This window comes from Taudactylus pleione, unplaced genomic scaffold (assembly GCF_031769625.1).
Source record: "Taudactylus pleione unplaced genomic scaffold, aTauple2 ptg000207l, whole genome shotgun sequence".
Taxonomy (NCBI): Eukaryota; Metazoa; Chordata; class Amphibia; order Anura; family Myobatrachidae; genus Taudactylus; species Taudactylus pleione.
This window is the reverse complement of record NW_028284609.1, coordinates 1017508-1037401: the sequence shown is the minus strand read 5'-3', so window position 1 is coordinate 1037401 and position 19894 is coordinate 1017508. Positions and strand designations below refer to the sequence as shown.

The 19894-nt window shown below is 41.2% G+C and overlaps 1 protein-coding gene across 7 annotated transcripts in view; it reads right to left on the bottom strand.

Moving 5' to 3' along the window:
- NAV3 (neuron navigator 3) overlaps positions 1-18658 on the bottom strand; it is a 383856-nt gene extending 365198 nt beyond the window's left edge. For all 7 annotated transcript variants that reach the window (XM_088478094.1, XM_088478095.1, XM_088478096.1 and 4 more), the window contains exon 1: positions 18404-18658. In XM_088478094.1, the coding sequence (XP_088334220.1) occupies positions 18404-18646 (243 nt within the window). In that variant the 5' untranslated portion in view covers positions 18647-18658. The remainder of the gene's footprint in view (positions 1-18403) is intronic.
- Between the last annotated feature and the right edge of the window lie 1236 nt (positions 18659-19894).

Below are 19894 nucleotides of genomic sequence, written 5' to 3'. Positions count from 1 at the left end.
TATCATATATCTAGTACATTTTATAAAAGGATTGCTACATCTGATTGGTACCTAAGGACAACACCTCCAGTTGTCCTCTTTAGAAAGATTGATACATCTTCCACATAATACAGATGTGTCCACATACTTGTGCATTAAACAGCCCTTCTAGTCTACTCGGTAGTACCAAAAGTATTTTCGTGACTGTATCTGCATGCAAAATGCTACTATACAGTGTCACTGCTGCCAACACTGTAACATAGCATTTTGCATGCAGATATAACCGCAGTCGTACACAGAATATAAGCATTCCACATATAATGTTAATCAGCAGAAGCTGCTCGCGTGTCCGATTCACATCACTTTGCAAATAAGACGCATTTTAAGGGAAAAGTGGCATGAAAATACGCTCAGCGCTACAGAGTCGCACGGAGCTCATGCGAAGATAGATGTATGTGGACACATATGTATGGCTGAAAATTGTGCTAATGATCAGAAGCAGATTCAGACCACATGGCGCCCTAAGCAAGATATCAATTTGGGGCCCCACTCCCTCACCTGCATGCAATTATACACACACACACACTGCCATTATAGCCGCACACACACATACTGCCCCCATAGCCACACACACACACTGCCCCCATAGCCACACACACACACTGCCCCCATAGCCACATACACATACTGCCCCCATAGCCACACACACACAAGGCCCCCATAGCCACACACACACAAGGCCCCCATAGCCACACACACACAGGGCTCCCATAGCCACACACACACAGGGCCCCCATAGCCGCACACACACAGGGCACCCATAGCCGCACACACACAGGGCACCCATAGCCGCACACACACAGGGCACCCATAGCCGCACACACACAGGGCACCCATAGCCGCACACACACAGGGCACCCATAGCCACACACACACAGGGCACACAGTAGCCACACACACGGGGCACCCATAGCCACACACACAGGGCCCCCATAGCCGCATACATACACAAACTCACACACTTCCCCATAACCACACACACACACACACTGCTCCCATACAGACAGAACAGGGTAGAGGAAGATTGCAAGACAGAGCTCACCCGGCAGCTGTCCAATCAATGTGCTGACAGTCTGCCGAGGCCGGAACTATGTAAAAAGCCTCCACTATACAGCCCTGTTGGCTGGCCCCCTGGGACCCGCTGGGCCTTAAGCGGCCGCTTGTATTGCCTAGCGGTAAGTCTGCTACTGCTAATGATACAAAGGTGTAATTACATCAGCCAGCGTATTTTCTCATGTAAAGTCTGAATCACAATGCCTATTACATGTGAGATTTAGATCTAGCACATATATGGTTACTTGAATATTGCTGCTTAGTGACACAGTTTTCATGAACGTCTCCAATTGTGCCTGGCATGAAAACCCAAATATGTAGATTTGAAAGGAATCTCTACACTCCTGATAAAACAAGATGAGGCATTCCTTGTATTGGCTGCAGTATAGGAAACCACTTCTTTGGTTAAGTGAGTGGAAGTGTTGAGCGAGGAGAAAAATACATGCAGTAATTTACAAAGTGGAGAAAAGGGCAGGGAGAGTATGTACAGATGACAGCTGAAATACAGGACACAACAGCTTCAGATAACTCTATAGCTGTTGATGGAAGATGACATGCAGTTGATGAATTATTACAAATGATCTGTGATAAATACAGTTTATTTTACTAGAGAAACAAGATAACAACGATTGTATTATGATGATGATAGGCAATATGTAGGTTTTGCTTTAGATTAAGAATATTATATTACATTAAGAATAGAGCAATGTATACTGTAAAATTAATAGAGCAATGAATAATTTGAACTAAAGCTAATAAAGGTTATGGGGCTTATGTTATAGGGTGCGAGTTTGTGCCACTGCCAGAATACATGCGAGTCTTCCAGTAATTTTAAAGCGGCAATCATTTTAAAGGCAAAACCAGCTTGGAAGCACTGAATAGAGAGCGGTGGAAAAAGACTGGAGTAAAAAGACTGAAAAAAAAGACAAGGCCTAGGACAATATTTAGCAATTCATAATGGAATAATTTCACTACTACCAAAAGAAAAATTACTAGCATTATCTTCTACCTCTTCATACTTACTAGAGACTACTACCTCCCTAGTTACTAACATTTACTTACACCTCAAAGTTACTAGAATCTAGGTCTATAGTTACTAATATTTACTTACACCTCTATATAGTAGGGATGTGCAGGCTTGGATTAGTTCGGATTTTCCAGCCAAATTCTGATTTTTCGCGCCAAAAATCGGGTCTCAGAAAGAGGCAAAATGTCATCTTTCATGAACAAACATCATCTTTCATGGACTTTTGTTACACCTCAGTTACTAGAATCTAGATCTATAGTTACTAATATTTACTTACGCCTCTATATAGTTACTAGAATCTAGGTCTATAGTTACTAATATTTACTTACACCTCTATATAGTTACTAGAATCTAGGTCTATAGTTACTAATATTTACTTACGCCTCTATATAGTTACTAGAATCTAGGTCTATAGTTACTAATATTTACTTACACTTCTATATAGTTACTAGAATCTAGGTCTATAGTTACTAATATTTACTTACACCTCTGTATAGTTACTAGAATCTAGGTTTATAGTTACTAATATTTACTTACAGTACACCTCTATATAGTTACTAGAAATAACTACCAGTTACTTACCCCTCTATATATACAGTAGTCACTACAAACTACTACCTCTACATTTACTTACACTTCTATACAGTAACTAGAAATTACCACCTTTACTTCCATCTATATATAGTCACTAGAAATAATTACTCTACAGTTACTTACCCCTTTATATATAGTAACTAGAATATACTACCTCTACATTTACTTAAGGCCCCCATACACGTTGCAATAAAGCAGCCGATCCGACTGATTGGTTCGATTTGGCTGCTATATTGTACCGTGTATGGCCATGATATCGGACAAAGCGCGCTCCCGTGGGGTCGTACACCGCACTCCCTGATCATACTGCAGGATCAGTCGATCAGGGGATGCGATGTGCGATCCCATGCATTACTTTGTGGGTGAGGGAGGGGGGAGCCAGCATATCAGGAGGTCGGCCAACCGATCGCACCGTGTGTGCGGACCGCCCGATATATGGAACGTCGGATACCCTGTCGCCTCGCATAGTGCCATCGCACCGTGTATGGCCGGCATTACACTTCTAAATAGTTACTAGAAAGCAACATTTATATTTACTTACATCTCTATAAAGTTACTAGAAACTAGTATTTTACCTCTACAGTTACTACCATTTATTTCCTCCTTTATGCAGTAACTATAAATTACTACCTCTACATTCACTTACACCTCTATATAGATATTAGAAATAACTACTCTAAAGTTACTTATCTCTTTTTATATATATATATATATATATATATATATTTACTAGAAATTACCTCTATTCAGGGGCAGAACTATGGGAGACAATGGAGGCATACGCATCTTTACAATGGGTGCAAGGTGTGCAGTGCACAAGGGCCCCTGGGTCCAGGGGGGCCCCCACCGCACAACCTGCACCCACAGGTAATCATACTTACCTCTCCGCCGATTCCCGTAGTGCTGCTCCGTAGCGCCGGACCGGCGCTGCAGGGCAGCAAACACTCACTATGAAATTGCCGGCGCCCATTTTCCCTGTGATCTGCGAATGAGCAAAAAAAGATGTTCCTCGGGAAAGTAGGTGCGGGCGCCATTTTCCCGGAGACCCACACATGCGCTGTAGATTCTGTCATGAATCCAGAATCTACAGCGCTCAGTGCCACGCTGAGCCGCCAACAGAGAGGAGGGGGCCCAAATAGAGGCTGCACACAGGCCCCCTCCTCTCTTAAAACGCCCCTGAATGGAGGCGCCTGCCGCCGGGCTCCAGCTCTGAAGGGGCATCTCCACCATTGTCCACAACATATTCACTCCACTTAGGGCTGTAACTATGTACCTGGAGTGTACCGCCACGACCGTCCAATAAATGGCACCCCTTCCCACCATACACTAGTGGAGAGCTCCATGTCAGACCATCAGCTGCTGCCTTCATCTATCTATAGCCTGTCTGCATGCCAATTGCTACATTACAGTGTCAGCGGCTGTGAGGGGGGGGCACCAAATTAGAACTTGCCTCCTGGCGTCTGGGATGAACTTATGCCACTGATTCTATTTATACCTCCATATAGTTGTTAGAAACTAGTCCAGTGCCGCAACAGTTATTAAAACTTTCTTCCTTCTCAATATAGTTACTAGAAATTAGTCTAGTAATCATGTTAGTAGTTACTAATATTTACTTCCACCTAGATATACGTAGTTATCAGAAATCGCTACCACTAAATTTAAAACTAATTGTTGTGCGCGGCTTTGCTCACGATGTAATTGCTTCTGCCAACATTTTTTTTATTTGAGGTGTTCTAGTTATATTGCTTTGCATAGGGGCCCTGTAGCGGGAGTGGCCCACGTGACCAGCGGTGCTATACAAACTGGTGGCAGCAGCCTTTTCACATGTAACTCACACCTATGTCACTGTGTGCCCTGTGCATAGATTACTATATAGTCCATCCTATTCACCCACCACTCACACCAATATCACTGTGTGCCCTGTGCATAGATTACTATATAGTCCATCCTATTCACCCACCACTCACACCTATGTCACTGTGTGCCCTGTGCACAGACTGCTCTGTAGCCTATCCTATTCACCCACCACTCACACCTATGTCACTGTGTGCCCTGTGCACAGACTGCTCTGTAGCCTATCCTATTCACCCACCACTCACACCTATGTCACTGTGTGCCCTGTGCACAGACTGCTATGTAGCCTATCCTATTCACCCAGCACTCACACCTATGTCACTGTGTGCCCTGTGCACAGACTGCTATGTAGCCTATCCTATTCATCCACCACTCACACCTATGTCACTGTGTGCCCTGTGCGCAGACTGCTATATAGTCCATCCTATTCACCCACCACTCACACCTATGTCACTGTGTGCCCTGTGCACAGACTGCTATGTAGCCTATTCTATTCACCCACTACTCACACCTATGTCACTGTGTGCCCTGTGCACAGACTGCTATGTAGCCTAACCTATTCACCCACCACTCACACCTATGTCACTGTGTGCCCTGTGCATAGATTGCTATATAGCCTATCTTATTCTCCCACCACTCACACCAATGTCACTGTGTGCCCTGTGCATAGATTACTATATAGTCCATCCTATTCACCCACCACTCACACCAATGTCACTGTGTGCCCTGTGCATAGATTACTATATAGTCCATCCTATTCACCCACCACTCACACCTATGTCACTGTGTGCCCTGTGCACAGACTGCTCTGTAGCCTATCCCATTCACCCACCACTCACACCAATGTCACTGTGTGCCCTGTGCACAGACTGCTCTGTAGCCTATCCTATTCACCCACCACTCACACCTATGTCACTGTGTGCCCTGTGCATAGATTACTATATAGTCCATCCTATTCACCCACCACTCACACCAATGTCACTGTGTGCCCTATGCACAGACTGCTCTGTAGCCTATCCCATTAACCCACCACTCACACCAATGTCACTGTGTGCCCTGTGCACAGACTGCTCTGTAGCCTATCCTATTCACCCACCACTCACACCTATGTCACTGTGTGCCCTGTGCACAGACTGCTATGTAGCCTATCCTATTCATCCACCACTCACACCTATGTCACTGTGTGCCCTGTGCACAAACTGCTATGAAGCCTATCCTATTCACCCACTACTCACACCTATGTCACTGTGTGCCCTGTGCACAGACTGCTATATAGCCTATCCTATTCACCCACCACTCACACCTATGTCACTGTGTGCCCTGTGCACAGACTGCTATATAGCCTATCCTATTCAAGTGACGGCAAGCCCAAAGCACCTCTCCCCCCACCCCTTACCAGCTGCACACATGATGCCACACCTATCTCTTACATGGATGATGTCAATACATTTTGTTTTTGTTATTGCCCAGCTTTAACTTGACAGATCGAGATGAAACAACATAATGCAGCTATCATAAAAATCGGTTCAGCTGTATTCCCTTCAAAATCAAAGCTGCGATCGCAATTGCGTACGCTGCTGAATCAGGCCCACAATACGGTTGTGGTTCCTTGAGAAGACAGAAGAAAATTGCTATAGCGCATTTATATATTATATATTTTTCCAGGATCCATCAATAAATAATATTTTGTAAGGAAATCAGTTCCTGCTGCATTCATTCCCATAACAGGATGTTTAAAAAAAACAAGCAAAATAGAGACCAATGTGCATACAGTTTCTCAAATAAACCCATTTCCTCTACCTGGGAAACATTTAGCACAATTATAAAAGGATGTGCATGCACTATACAAGTGTATAGGTTTCATATTTAATAAGGTGCTATTGAGGAAATAAACAAAACTTCCTATGTCTATAAACAAGAACAATGGGGTATATTTACTAAGCCTTGGATGGAGATAAAGTGAACAGAGACAACATACAACCAACCTAACTGTAATTTTTCAAACACAGCCTGTAACATGGCAGTTAGGAGCTGATTGGCTGGTACTTTATCTCTCTCCAAAGCTTAGTAAATAGACCCCAATGTATTTTTTTTGCAACACAACATAACTTGCTTCAAGCTAGCAATATTTCTCTTGATTTAAATATTTTGATCCGATTATTGAATTATTAGTGGACATTTAAACTTTTAAGTGTTAAAGTCAGCACATTGTGGAGATTGTCATTCCTTGTGACATAAAAGTAATGTTAATCTTTGCGACTCAGAATTCCGCAAATGGTATGTCTTATTATAAATAAAGTGAGGCATTTAGAATGTGAAGATAAATGAAGCTTGAAATCATGGAAACTTTCCAGGCTTTCAACAGTAGCCAGAATAAAGTATCAAAAGTGACATTTTTCCAACCTGGGGGAAAGATAGACTTGGATATTTACCAAGAAAAAAACAAACCAAATAAAAAAAAAATCACAGTCTGTCCATACTAGTGGTTTAGTTCTCTGAAAACATGTAATTTTTATATACATTGCTTTTCAAGAAAACTACTAATCTACATAATTAGCGTAACTTTCCTATGATTTCCAAGGAAAGCTCCTGCTGTGGATTTTCCATTATTCCTTTTATGTCCAAACTAAGCATTTCACACACTAGCATCCAATACATGAAGCAATGTATGTAATAAATTGCTTTGTTGCATGCACAGTATTTGTGCTTATTACTTAGGAGCTTATTTACTTTAAAGTGGCGATAACAAAGATTTTGAATCGTCAAATTATCACAACAATAAAAAATGTTGTGCTGACGAAAATATCGCTGAGGCAGCTGTCATATTCCATTCCTTAACAATCCTGGCCTTACCACCTCAAGCTCACCCTGTATGCGGCTGCGGATGCGTGGACCAGCTTTGTTGATTAAGACATGCGCTGTGGACTGGAAGTTCAGACTTGAAACATTAGAAACTAGCAAATATATTGATGCATTTTGTTCCCCTAATGGTCCTTATCAGCATCCTAAGATGTGCCAGCAGTGTCATTGTTATATAGGCTTCCGCATAATTTACATGGAGAAGCCTTTGCAAGAGTGATCTTTTAAAATCTATCATTGGTTATAGCTATCACCAGTCAGTGGGCTTTAATAGAGAAGGGGAAGAAGAATCATAAGATTGCTCAGAGGTCCGATGGTGCAACGATGTTTCCAATGTTTGTCCGATGCTATGTCTTTGTACACAAGCGGCGGATCGGAGAAGCCGATGGTGGACGTCTTTTTACAAAATACAGTTACATACCTTCTCAGAACTGTTGCATAAGAAGCTGCAGCAGCACATCTGAACCAGGCCCTAATATTGCTACAGTAGGTAAAGTTGCATCTGTAACTCAGGAGTCATTTAGATCTCCTTGGTTGAGCACAACATGAAAGGGGAGATTCTCTTCTGTAAAATAAGGTAACTCATCCTCCTAGGGCTGTTAGTAAACTTTCTATCCGGGTTTTATTACAAATAAGTCTGATGTTGAGCCAAGTAAAAAAACAGACCTAAAAACAATTAAGTGTTGAAGACTGAGGGGGTCATTCAGACCCACTCGCAAGCGGCAGTACGCTCGCAAGTGGGTCGATGTTCCCCACTGCGCATGCGCATGACGGAGGGAGCTCCGTCGTGCGCATGCGCGAGACCCGGACTACGACAGCCAAGCTGTCGCTCCGGGTCTTGCACCAAAGGTGGCGTGCTGTCGATGGTGACTGACAGCACGCCCCCTTTGGTGGGCGTGCCAGGGGTGTGCCTGCCAGACGTAGGCGTTCCCATGGGACCGCCTACCGTCTGAAGCCGGCCCCACTGACATCACTAGTGATGTCAGTGGGAGTGATTTTGGCTCTGATAGAGCCAAAATCACTCCAGGACTTGTGGCTGGGAAACCCTACCGCAGGGTTTCCGTCGCAAGTCCGATGGTCGCGATGGTCAAGACCATTGCGACCATCTTTTTGGATGCTCGTATATGCTGTGGGTGGTCACCCACAGCTATACGAGCGTCCAGGAGGACGCTCCATTTTAATGGAGGAGGGCCCTGATTCAGAGCGTCCGGCTCTGAATCAGGCCCTGAGTTTTCTCTTGGGCACAGCTTTTGCCTGCTGTGGAAAATAAGTGTTCAATAATATAGGCCTGTATCAAATAGTTGAATAAATATTTTCTTTATTAATAATCAATTAAAAGCATAAGGTTGAAATCCATTTCTTTTCAATTCAATATAGTGCAATACATTGAATCTGACAAAGAGTGGTGATCTTATTGGATAAACCAATGATGCTTTTTGTCATCTGCCAGCTTCTGCAGCATAGCTTATGCTATAATATTTACAATGTGTGAAACGCGTCATAGGATTATGCACTAAGATTAGTCTTTGGGCCTGATGCAGAGATGCACGCAAATCCCATTGCAACTGCAATTACATGTGCAGTGGGCTTGCGAAAATATGGTAATGTCTTAGCTGGAGTCTTGTGCACTGAGGCGTCCACCTCTGGCGTCTGACATTCGCTGCTCACATACAAAAGTGGGGACACCACAAACATTGGTTGCACATCGGTAGCATATCAAACTTTTGAGCAAGCCAATGCAGTCTTAGACAGAGCAGCTCTCCTAAGACACTGGGGTCTTTGCAGCTGTATACAAATTTGCAGAGCCTCAGGCCCTTTGTCAGAATCAATTGTATTACTTTATGCTTTTAATGGATTATTAATAAAGAGAATATTTATTCTACCTTTTGTTGCTGGACTGAATAATATCATTCAACATCTATTTCTACATGCGGTAAAACATATGCCCAAGAGAAAGCTCTGTCTCCCATGTCTACTAGGAGACTCTTTTGGATCCTTCTCTTTCTCTGAAAACTAAATAAACAAAATGAATGAAAACACAGTTTCTGTGGTGGGGGTACTCAGATTTCTCTTTAAAAAAAAAAGCAAATAAAAGTAGCATGGAAAACAGTCATAATAGCAGTGTTAGTTGCATACATTAACTCCCACTTCATCCAAATATATCAGTATTTGTTTTGATGATCTATGGGGGTGAATCAGCATTGGAAGGAATTGCAATGCTGCATGCAGGTAGCTTTGCAATTCCGTCCTTGCTAATATGCAAATGAAGCTATATGACACCCCCTGCTGTATTTGCAATCCCAGAACTGCAACCGAGGACACATGCTGGGATCACCATCGTGACCATCGGTGTAAGATGGTCGCGATGGTGGACGGTGCCGGGCCACCGGCCAGCCGAGTAAGCCTCAGCTTACTCAGGCTGGCCGGCTTGCAAGACCAGGACACTGCATCCATCAATTGAGTCCCTGGCCTTGCCACTCCCGGAAAATGAGGAGGACACTCCCCCATTTCCAGGAACACCAGCCGTCCCCGCGCCGCCCCTTAAATACCTCTGCCTGTCAATCAGGCAGAGGCACCGAAGGGGCTGTGTGTGATTAAGCAGGACCCATTCTGCACACTCGCAGAATGGTTCTTGCGCACGCGCAAATTCATGATGATCAGTAATCTGCATTCAGCATTGCACTTGTATGCAATGATGAATCAGCCCCTAAGTCATTTGATCAATAATCGCCAACTGTTAAAAATGGTTATATAGTACTTATGGAGCACATTATATAGTATGCATACTAAAAACATTATATACAAATGCCAAACAATGTAAGTATACAGTATTAAAATTCCTGTGTATGTTTATTTTGTATGAATACGCATTTCATCCGTGTGGTGGACTTCTTCTAGGCATCTCTTGAAGAAGTCCACCACACGGACGAAACGCGTTGGAGCCCCTGGTTACAGCCTCACATGAACTTACCTATTTGTGATCCAGATAAGCCCTTCATCCCTTATCCCCACCTTTTTTTAATTTTTATTTGCATTGCTTTCTTTTTTAAATTAAGTTACTTGTTGTACTGCCCTATGTGTTAGGGTCAGCTGTTACTTGTAATAAAATACTCTTTTTCATTTTACCTATACTTGTCATTTCTATAGTATCATATGCACTTTATAACACCTTGAAATTATATTTAATTGCATTTTATTGCACATATTATCACAGTCTTTCATATTTGCACATTTATTTATTTATTTAATCAAATGGTTCATTCAGCACTATATCACAGTATGTATTAGCACATTGGTCGCTTTTTATCAGCTGCACTTTCTCCATTTTACATTTTTAACAAATCACCATTGTTATCATATTGCTGTAGAGCTGACACCTATATTATTAGGGAGTGCTTTTATCTGTGGTGCGTTGTATTTATCTCCCTGTGACTTTATATGAATTTTTAATATTGATTTTATATATATATTTTTAGAAAGTAGAGTGCTCTTTTAGTTCATTTTACTTGGCGCTGTAGTTTCTCATATATATATATATATATATATATATATATATATATATAAAATAAACTTTTTAAAAGCTCTAATCTAGATTGATGAATAAAAAGTATATTTTAAGATCTTTTAACCTGTAACATTGGTGCATAGGAATAGAATGACAAAATGGTAACACCAAAGAGAATTTTTATCACTCATCTCCAATGGCGAAAATAATTTTCCAAACCAAAATTACCTCTATATGTTTGTGAAATATTATTCATGAGCAGCTGGAAAAGAACAGCTGGTCAAAGTGACCTGAAACTAATTGGAACAGTAATAAATTCACAGCATAAAGTGAACTATAACTGTACAGTTTACTTTACACACAAAAGACTATAGTCATACATTTTTCTTGTGTTACTTATCTACAATTGTACTGTGAGATACATTTAACACCAGACATAATCCAAGTTGAGTGGAGTCTCTTATATTATATATATTACTAGCTGATGTGCCTGGTTTCACTCGGGTAGACCTTAGATATTTACTATTTCCAATTCCTTCATCCCATTTTAACTTAATTTATATGCTTAGTTTATTTTATGCCTCTGGGATATAAGAGCATGATAGTATTAAGATTAAATAAATTGAGATGCAGTGGTGGCTCTGGAGGTGGGGCTGCAGCACAGTGCAATATTCAAATAGGGAAGGCACACCAACTGCCACCCCAACTGCTGCCAAACATCACTGGCAGTTGGTGTGGCTCCCCTATTTGAATATTGCACTGTGCTGCAGCCCCACCTATGGGAGCTGCCATTTGTCTCAGACAATGAGCTTACAGTGCCGCAGCACTTGGGCCATGTTGCTTTGTCACCCAATAACCTCGGTCGAGAGGAAACGTTTTACCCCTTTCAGCCCCTTATTGGTCGAAAGTCATGGAGAGCATAAACTCCCCGAATTTCATGTTTCTAGGTCCAGGGGTTTGAGCTGGGCGTTGATGAGTCACTGAGTTAGGACATTAGTTTTTATATAAAAGATTTTTACAGGCAAATTACTATAGCAACACAGCTAATAGCATTTATATATGCACACTATAGAAAGGAAGAGTAGATTTACATGTGTCTACCTATTCAAAAATGGATTTCACCATCTAAATTATCACCGCACATAAATATATGTATTTATTATCTATGTCTATATCAGTTTTCAATGTTTACTCATAACTACAAAGAAATGTAATTATTAGGGGGCCTGGCAAACCAAGTATCATTGAATATTGGACTTTTCAAGTACATTCTTTAAGAAAAAAAAAGACAAGAATCAGCATGAAACTAACATTTCTGGAAAGTGAGGGTAACCAGAGACTCATTATTACAGACGCATGCTTATTCCTACATGTGGACTTATTGCAGTGAATTTTGGTAGTGAGGGAACACAATTTAAAAAAACCTACTTAGGCTAATAAATTACTACTTGTCAAATAGTATCCTTCAGCAAAGAATACAGAGAGGCTTACATGATGTCAACTGATCCGCTACCATCCATTCATCTTGACATTTCAATTTTGCTTGAATTTTATGCTTGGGTAAGGGATTATTTATGCTAAATTTTACATTGGACCTCAGTTACTGTACAAAAGGCTTCACTGTCAGAAAATATATCTTACTTTTACAAATAGTCTGTGTAAGGTAGCTGACATTCTGAAGGGATCATAAAAAGGATACAGATTATCTCAGAGCTTTATCAGTCTTTACATAGAGATACACATTACATTTATAATACATTTTGTGCTGCCATCTGTTTAAGTAATCATGTGCCCACAAGGAACAAACTCCAAAGCCTCAAAGCAGTCGTCAGACTACTATGAACACAAGAGGGGCAAATGGAGAAATGTAGCTTTACTAAGTTCTTCAAAGTAGTGATAATGACATTATTGATGCACCTGCGTTTATTAAAATGTCTATAAAAGACCAAAAACGTGCTTAATTCTGCTAAGACTGGCCCAGAAAGAGGTAAGTTAATTCTTGCTGCTTTGGGCCAGTATTGCCAGGGTAGCTGAAGCACCAATATCTTTTTTTATATTAAAAAAAGGTGCAGATAAGTGACTATTTTAAAAAATATATTGATGTGATAAAAAAAAAGAAAACATCCATCAGCTTTGCTACAAAGGGGCTGGCAATGCCAACTATGCCTCATATTTATGAACATAGATTATATAATATAGTAGTGAGTAGTAATAAAGGGGCCTATTCATAATCGTTAAATGGCCTGGTAACTTACCAGGCCATTCATCATCAGGAGTTCGATAGGACCCCCTGATATTCAGCAAACTCCAAAAACTGAAAGATGGCGCTTGTTCTCAGATCCTCACTCCTTCCTATAGGAAGGAGTTCCCGGGATGCGAATAGGGATCCGAGCGGATCCCTCCACCGCTTTCTCATGGACTTCCCGGTGGCTGTACGAATGCGTAGCCGGGCTGACGGTGAGGAGGTAAGTAACGCAGCTACATCTGTAGCTGCGATACTAACTGAGGGGACAGCTGCTTTTCAGAGCAGCTGTCCCTTCACCGGAGCAATGATGAATTGCTCTGGTGTAATCTATCCCCCACTGTGAGTTGGATACTTAAGTATTCCTCGCAGCGAGTTCAATACTAAATCATCGAAGGCCATACAGCCTTCGGTGATGAATAGGCCCCAAAGTGTGTTCCGCATATAGTTCCTGCTATCATTTTGTTCCAGCCAAAGTTCAAACCAAACCACAAAGCTTAGTGAATCCGAGTATTGCTCCATTTGTAGCCTATAAAATCTGCTCTATATGAAATATTACAAAGAGCGTGCAATGTCCATTCTAAGAAAATGGTGAAGCAAAAATTAAACACAAAGATCATATTGTTGCAACTGCACCTCTGATCCGCCATAAAATTCAATTTGCTTCACCTCTGCTTATCTCTACTTCTGGGCATATGCATAATTTTACTCTTTGCCGTGAGACACAGACATTTTACATTTAGAGACTATCATGTTTGTTCCTCTAATAATTCTGGCACTGTTCGGTGTAAAGAAATATTTTTTTTATGTATGAACCTACAAGCTGTTAACAGGCAATTGTTTCCAGGCACATTTCCTCAAGCTCACATCCTGAAAGGCCGGTCAAGTAAGGAATACTGCTATTCTCCGTGACATTACTCATCTTATGCTACCTGATCATACAGCTAGAGGGCTTATACTTGCTGCTGTACACTAAGAGATACTGCTACTCACTCAGATTACCAGAAAACAATTACCACAAATATTTGTTCCAGGTCTTCAAATGGAAATGCATATAATATGAATATAATTTTTGTTCTATGACCTTTAGGAAAGCTTACAGTGGCTGGTTTTTATGTTCTGCATTGTATAACCATTTCATTTATTTAGTTTTTAATATGACAAGTGCATAACAAGTCATGGCCAGCACCAGGTCTACTAGCACCATGCGCAAGAGATGTTGGGGCACCCCCTGCCCACCCAACAACATACAAAATGAATACTATACATGCATAAATGCTATACAAAAAATGACATAAAACACAGAGGGTGGTTCTGAGTCAGATGCACTGCCAATATGAGATCCACCACCGATGTCTGACGCACTGCCGATGTCAGATGCAGCTGAGTAATTTTTTGCTATTGTGCATGTGTTGGTTGTGGGCCTGATTCAGAGATGCGTGCTAATCTGATGGTTTGTGCACATTTTCGATGTTTGGGAGTCTGCGCATGCACAAAACAAGTCCTGCGATCTCGCACATTGGGCCTGATTCAGACCCGGTCGCAAGTGCTGAGCGCTCGCAACCGGATCCATGTAGCTTCCTAAACTTTTATCCCCAGCATCTCCTGGCCTCCCCCATCTCTTCCCTGACCCTTCCACATGAGGCCATGGCCCTTTTTCAGTTGCACTATCTTATGTCCCAATTTAAAAAATGGGAGGAGGCGCCAATGCTCTCTCCGGTACAGGGCATCAAAATGTCTAGTTACGGCTCTGTAAGTAATATATGAGCTACTGCAAAACTCAGTTCCTTTTGCATCGCCCCCATTACTGCAAGGAAAGTCACTAAAAGTGGCCAGTGGAAGAAAATCTATTTTATTTTAAAAAAGACTATATTTAAACTGTAAATTATAAAAATATATGTTTTGTTTTAACACGATAAACATTACAAATTTGTCTACATACATCTTACTTCCTTGCGCGTTAAAGAGCCCTTCTAGTTGGGCCATGCTGTGGCATGATTCGGTAGCACCGAGTATCTCTTCATGCTACATTTTTATTCTGCTGACTCTGCTGATTAAAATGATATGCGGCATGCCTATATTCTTTGTGTGACTGCGGATGTAGCTGCATGCAAAATGCCACGTTACAGTGTCACAGCCGCTGACACTAACATAGCATTTCGAATGTAGAGTATAGGCATGCTGCATATCATTTTAATCAGCAGAAGCTGCTTGTGCATGCTATTTGCATCACTTTGTGATCAATGTGCATTTGAAGGTAACAAGTTACATGAATAGATGCTCACCGCTACTGAGCTGCACCCGTTATGTTTAAAGCAACTTGTAGCGCACGGAGGTAATATGTATGTAGACACATCTGTATATCATGTAAAACCTGTACAATGAATCTCACCTGAAAACATTTTTTTCAGTTTGCCCCAGCTCCATTCGTAGATTATTTTCCTCTCAGTAATCAGTGATAAACACAGACTGATTTCTGAAGGTATTTTGAGATTTGCATTTGTTTACCCTTGTCTTAATACAAAATGGTTTAGTGGATTTACTAAAGCCACACTGCATTTGCAGCAGCAACAGCAGCTGCATGGGTTCTAACAAACCCCAAGTTGTCACCTGTGAGCTCCACAAGGAGTTTTTGGTATCACTAATAGAAAGCCTGCATGTTGTGGCCCTCTGCCATGCCCTCAGAAATAATTAGTCAGTGACTAGTACAAATAGGTCAACAAGCCAGACTGCAGATAAGCCAAGTGGTTCACAAGGAAAGAAATTGAAGACAAGCAGAGCAGAATCAGAGCCAAATCAGCAGATAAGAGGAACAACAGGAACAAGCTGGAACAAATACTCTGGAGACAAGCCGGACACAGCATACACTGGAGCAGACATTATGGGCCTAATACTCTGGCACAGGTCTGTGCTCAGAGCTACCTTAAATAGGCTGGTGCCTAGATGAGATCAGTAATCATGTGACTGCTCCTTTAACTCCCCTGCAGAGCTGCTCGGCCTATAGACAGACATACGAGCACACCAGGAGGAGCAGGTACCAGCAGTGGCAACCACTATTCTGGACAAGTGGTTTCCGGACACCAAGTCCCGCAGAGTCTAACAAATCACCAGTATGTAGTTTTGCTTTGTACTATGCTGAATGTATAAAATCATGTGTCATAATATGATAGTGTAACATAAAGCAGTCATGAATACATATTTTTTTCATTACAGCCTTATATATTTTTCAAGAAATGGTTTTATCAAATAGAATAAGAAAACACTGGTATTGTAATTATTCTGAACTCTGTACTGTATTCATAATAAGGGAGGGTATGTTCCACCCAAATGTTCTGATATTCTTTAAGGATACTCCAGCCAGTTTTGGACGTTTTGGAACAGGCAGTTGGATTAATGTGTGGGAAATTTGGAATATGAGCAGTGTAGAGGGAATCCTCAGTCACACAAACTCCATGAGGGTGTAGAATAAAATATACTGAGTCACATGCAGTTTAGCCAAATTTTCACTAGTGCCTTGGATAGATCACTTGTGTACAGCTATTTCAAAACTAGGGGAATTTCAGCCAATTCACCTTTTCAGTAACACATTATGGTCAACTCACTGACTATTCAAAGTGCATCTTCTTCACATAACATACACAGAATTTGTAGTCTGCTTAGTGAAGATAAAATGTACCTTTCAAGAACCCTCTGCAAAGAATGTATTACAATGATCAAATTCATATGCACAGTAGGAAGATGTGCATCCAGAATATTGCCATTTACTGTGTGTAACAATTCACCTGCAATAACAGACAAGAGAGGAAATGCTGGCAACAGCAGTCAGTGTCACTTTCAGTACTCTATTCCATTATGACAGCAGTGACTTTATATAGCAAAGCCCATCTTTTGGTTTTAGGAGACCAGGAAAAATGTATTAAAATATGACTAGGTGCAAATATAGGGAATCATCTAATAACATCCCAAGCTTATACTTTCTTGTAAAAAAGTGGAACTGGAAGCCTATGTCTAGCCTTCATATGCATTGCACACATGTGAACCAGAAAATAAGAGCCTCCTTTGCACAGTGCCGGGTATGTGAAAGAGACAAGGGTGGCCATAATCACCTGCCATAAGTGTCAACTATAGCGCACCTCCTATGGCACACAAGAAGAATGTTACAGTCTCTTTACGTGAGAGTCCAAACAAATTTGTGCTGGCCTGGAGAATATTTATTCTACAGGAATCATTCCCAGGAAACAAGTTCAGCATTATTAGTGTGTATTAAAGAAAAATAACTCAATATTTGTAAGCACATGCTTCTGAGTTGGGAGTAAAGCAAAAAAAAAAAACCAGCAAGTAACTTTGTATCTGGAGTCAGCATTTTGCAATGCAAGAGGTGCAAATATATGTATTAGTTTTGCATGCAGGGTAAATACTGGCCGCCTTCACATGTAGCCCGCAAATGCTGGACAGCTTTATTTTACTGCAATTTAGATTTGAGTTTGGACACTGCCCTCTCACATCTAAATCTCTCTGCCCCATCTTCCCTCCCAGCTGTGCAACATGGTCCATGTGCAAAGTTACTTGACTTTTTTTATTTATTTATTTTTTACTTTCCTCCCAACTCAGAATCAAACCCGTTATGCCAACATGTACGTTGTTAAGCCCACACAAAATTGCTATAAATATAATACTTAAATTCCATTTTAAAATAATTATAATTTTGAAGCATGTTAAAAATAGAGCAACTGGTTAACTAAAAATTTATAATGCTCTCTTTACTACATATATTAATTAAAGATCATGACAGTGACATTATGATGTTTGCCTGGGATGTCCATGTAAGTGATGAAGGGGATACCAATGACATCTACATCACTGCTAACATTATAAAAGTAAGCCCTTCATTGATACTAATGCTAATTACAAGGTGGTCCATCCTATGTATTATTAATGCATGTGACTCATTGCAGTAAGTGCTGATTTTATTGGAAGTGCCAGGAAGTAACTTTACAGTTTTTCATTAATCCCTTCAGCCTTCTAAAAGAAAAAGCCCACAAGCTAATCATGTATGTGCTAGGCACTTATTTGGAGTTATGGGTTAATAAACTGGGTAATAAATTACTATGATGGCATATTTTATAAAAAAATTGAATGTACATAAATAAGAAGTGCAGTCACTGAGATAGCCAATCCATATTCCCTAGGAACAGAGTAACAGAATAGGCTGCATGTGAAAGTTACTAACCTTTCTATCTTCAGAATGCCTGACATTGCATTCAAAAGTTTCCTTCTCTCCAAAGTCACAAGATGGTTTTAACATAAGTTGACAAGAATTCAATGACTGCTCTGCCCTCTTGAGCTCCAGGGACCTGGATGGATACTGCTGTAACACAGTCCTGCCAACATGTGGTATAGGTAGAGCACTATGAATTGGCTTTGATCCTACAGCTGGCTGTCTTAACTTGGAGGAAACGCCAAGTACAGACATACTTTCTAGAAGTATTTTAGCTCTACAGACGAAATAAAAACAAGCCGTTAGTGCTTTCTTCCAGTACAGTCCACATTCAGCATATCTTCGTTCCTAGTGCATGACAAGCGAAACTCTCAGCCATGTGTTTTCTAAGGATCAGAAATGCACATACGTTCCCAATGTGTCTAGGATTATCTTCATCCTAAATGGATTCTAGCTTACACACACGCAGCCAGTCAGTTGCAGTGTAAGTTTAAACACTCCTTTGGGGTGTGGGTTGTTTGAAGGTAACGTTCACAGACCTCTGTGATTACATTTTATTCTCCACCTCTTCAGAGGCATTTCAAGTATAGGGGTTTCCCAGAAGGAAAGCTAAGAACGAAAGACAAAAAAAGAGGAAGCATGAAACACTTTCCAACTACAACTGTCAAAATAACAGTGAGACTTGGGCTCTTCCTGACTGCACACAGGCAGCTTGCATTCTTTCTGAGAAAAACATCGCTCTATTTCAAGTTTCAAAAAAAGAGGCAGGACATTACAAGTGGCCAAAACAAGCAGCTGTTAAACATGTTTCTCAGCCGGAAACAAACTCAGCAAAACTGTTTGTTGAATAGTGTTGTTTCCTTCCACTTATGAAAAACATTTTTTTTTCCCCTGAGATATCACCTGAAAACCAGGAACAGATCAAAATATATCTGTTCAGCCACTGAAGAGTCAATGTACACATCTGCATGAAAGTTTTATACCGTAGGTCAAATCACCGCCTGATTCAGATATAGGTTTAATGCTGTTGTTTATGCAGTAAAGCAATAATCAGTGGTTGTCGCTTTACGCATGCATCAAGTTTCATTACTGATGTCGCTCGCAGTAAGGATTTACTGAGAAATTGATTGACAGGCAGGGACCGTTTTGTGGGTGGCAATGGGGGACGGGTGGCGACTCAAACGCAGCCATGTAGAGATGGTTTTTGGTACATGTTTTTGCCTGCGACTGCGATCCCGTGTGCAGTGAAAATGGCTCCAGCGTCTCAGTTGCGGCAGCCATTTTGCGTGGCTATAGGGTTACTCAGAAGTTTGATAATAATCGACTGATGTGCGATCGATGCCACATCTTTGTACACAGTCGTTTGGATCTGCGAAGCTGCCTCTGAGCATCTCATTACAAATCCTGGCCGCTGAGGCATTTGAATATTTTCGCACAGCAGCTGCAGTGGCATTTGTACACATCTCTGAATCAGAACCGCAGTAAGAACTGTATGATCACTAG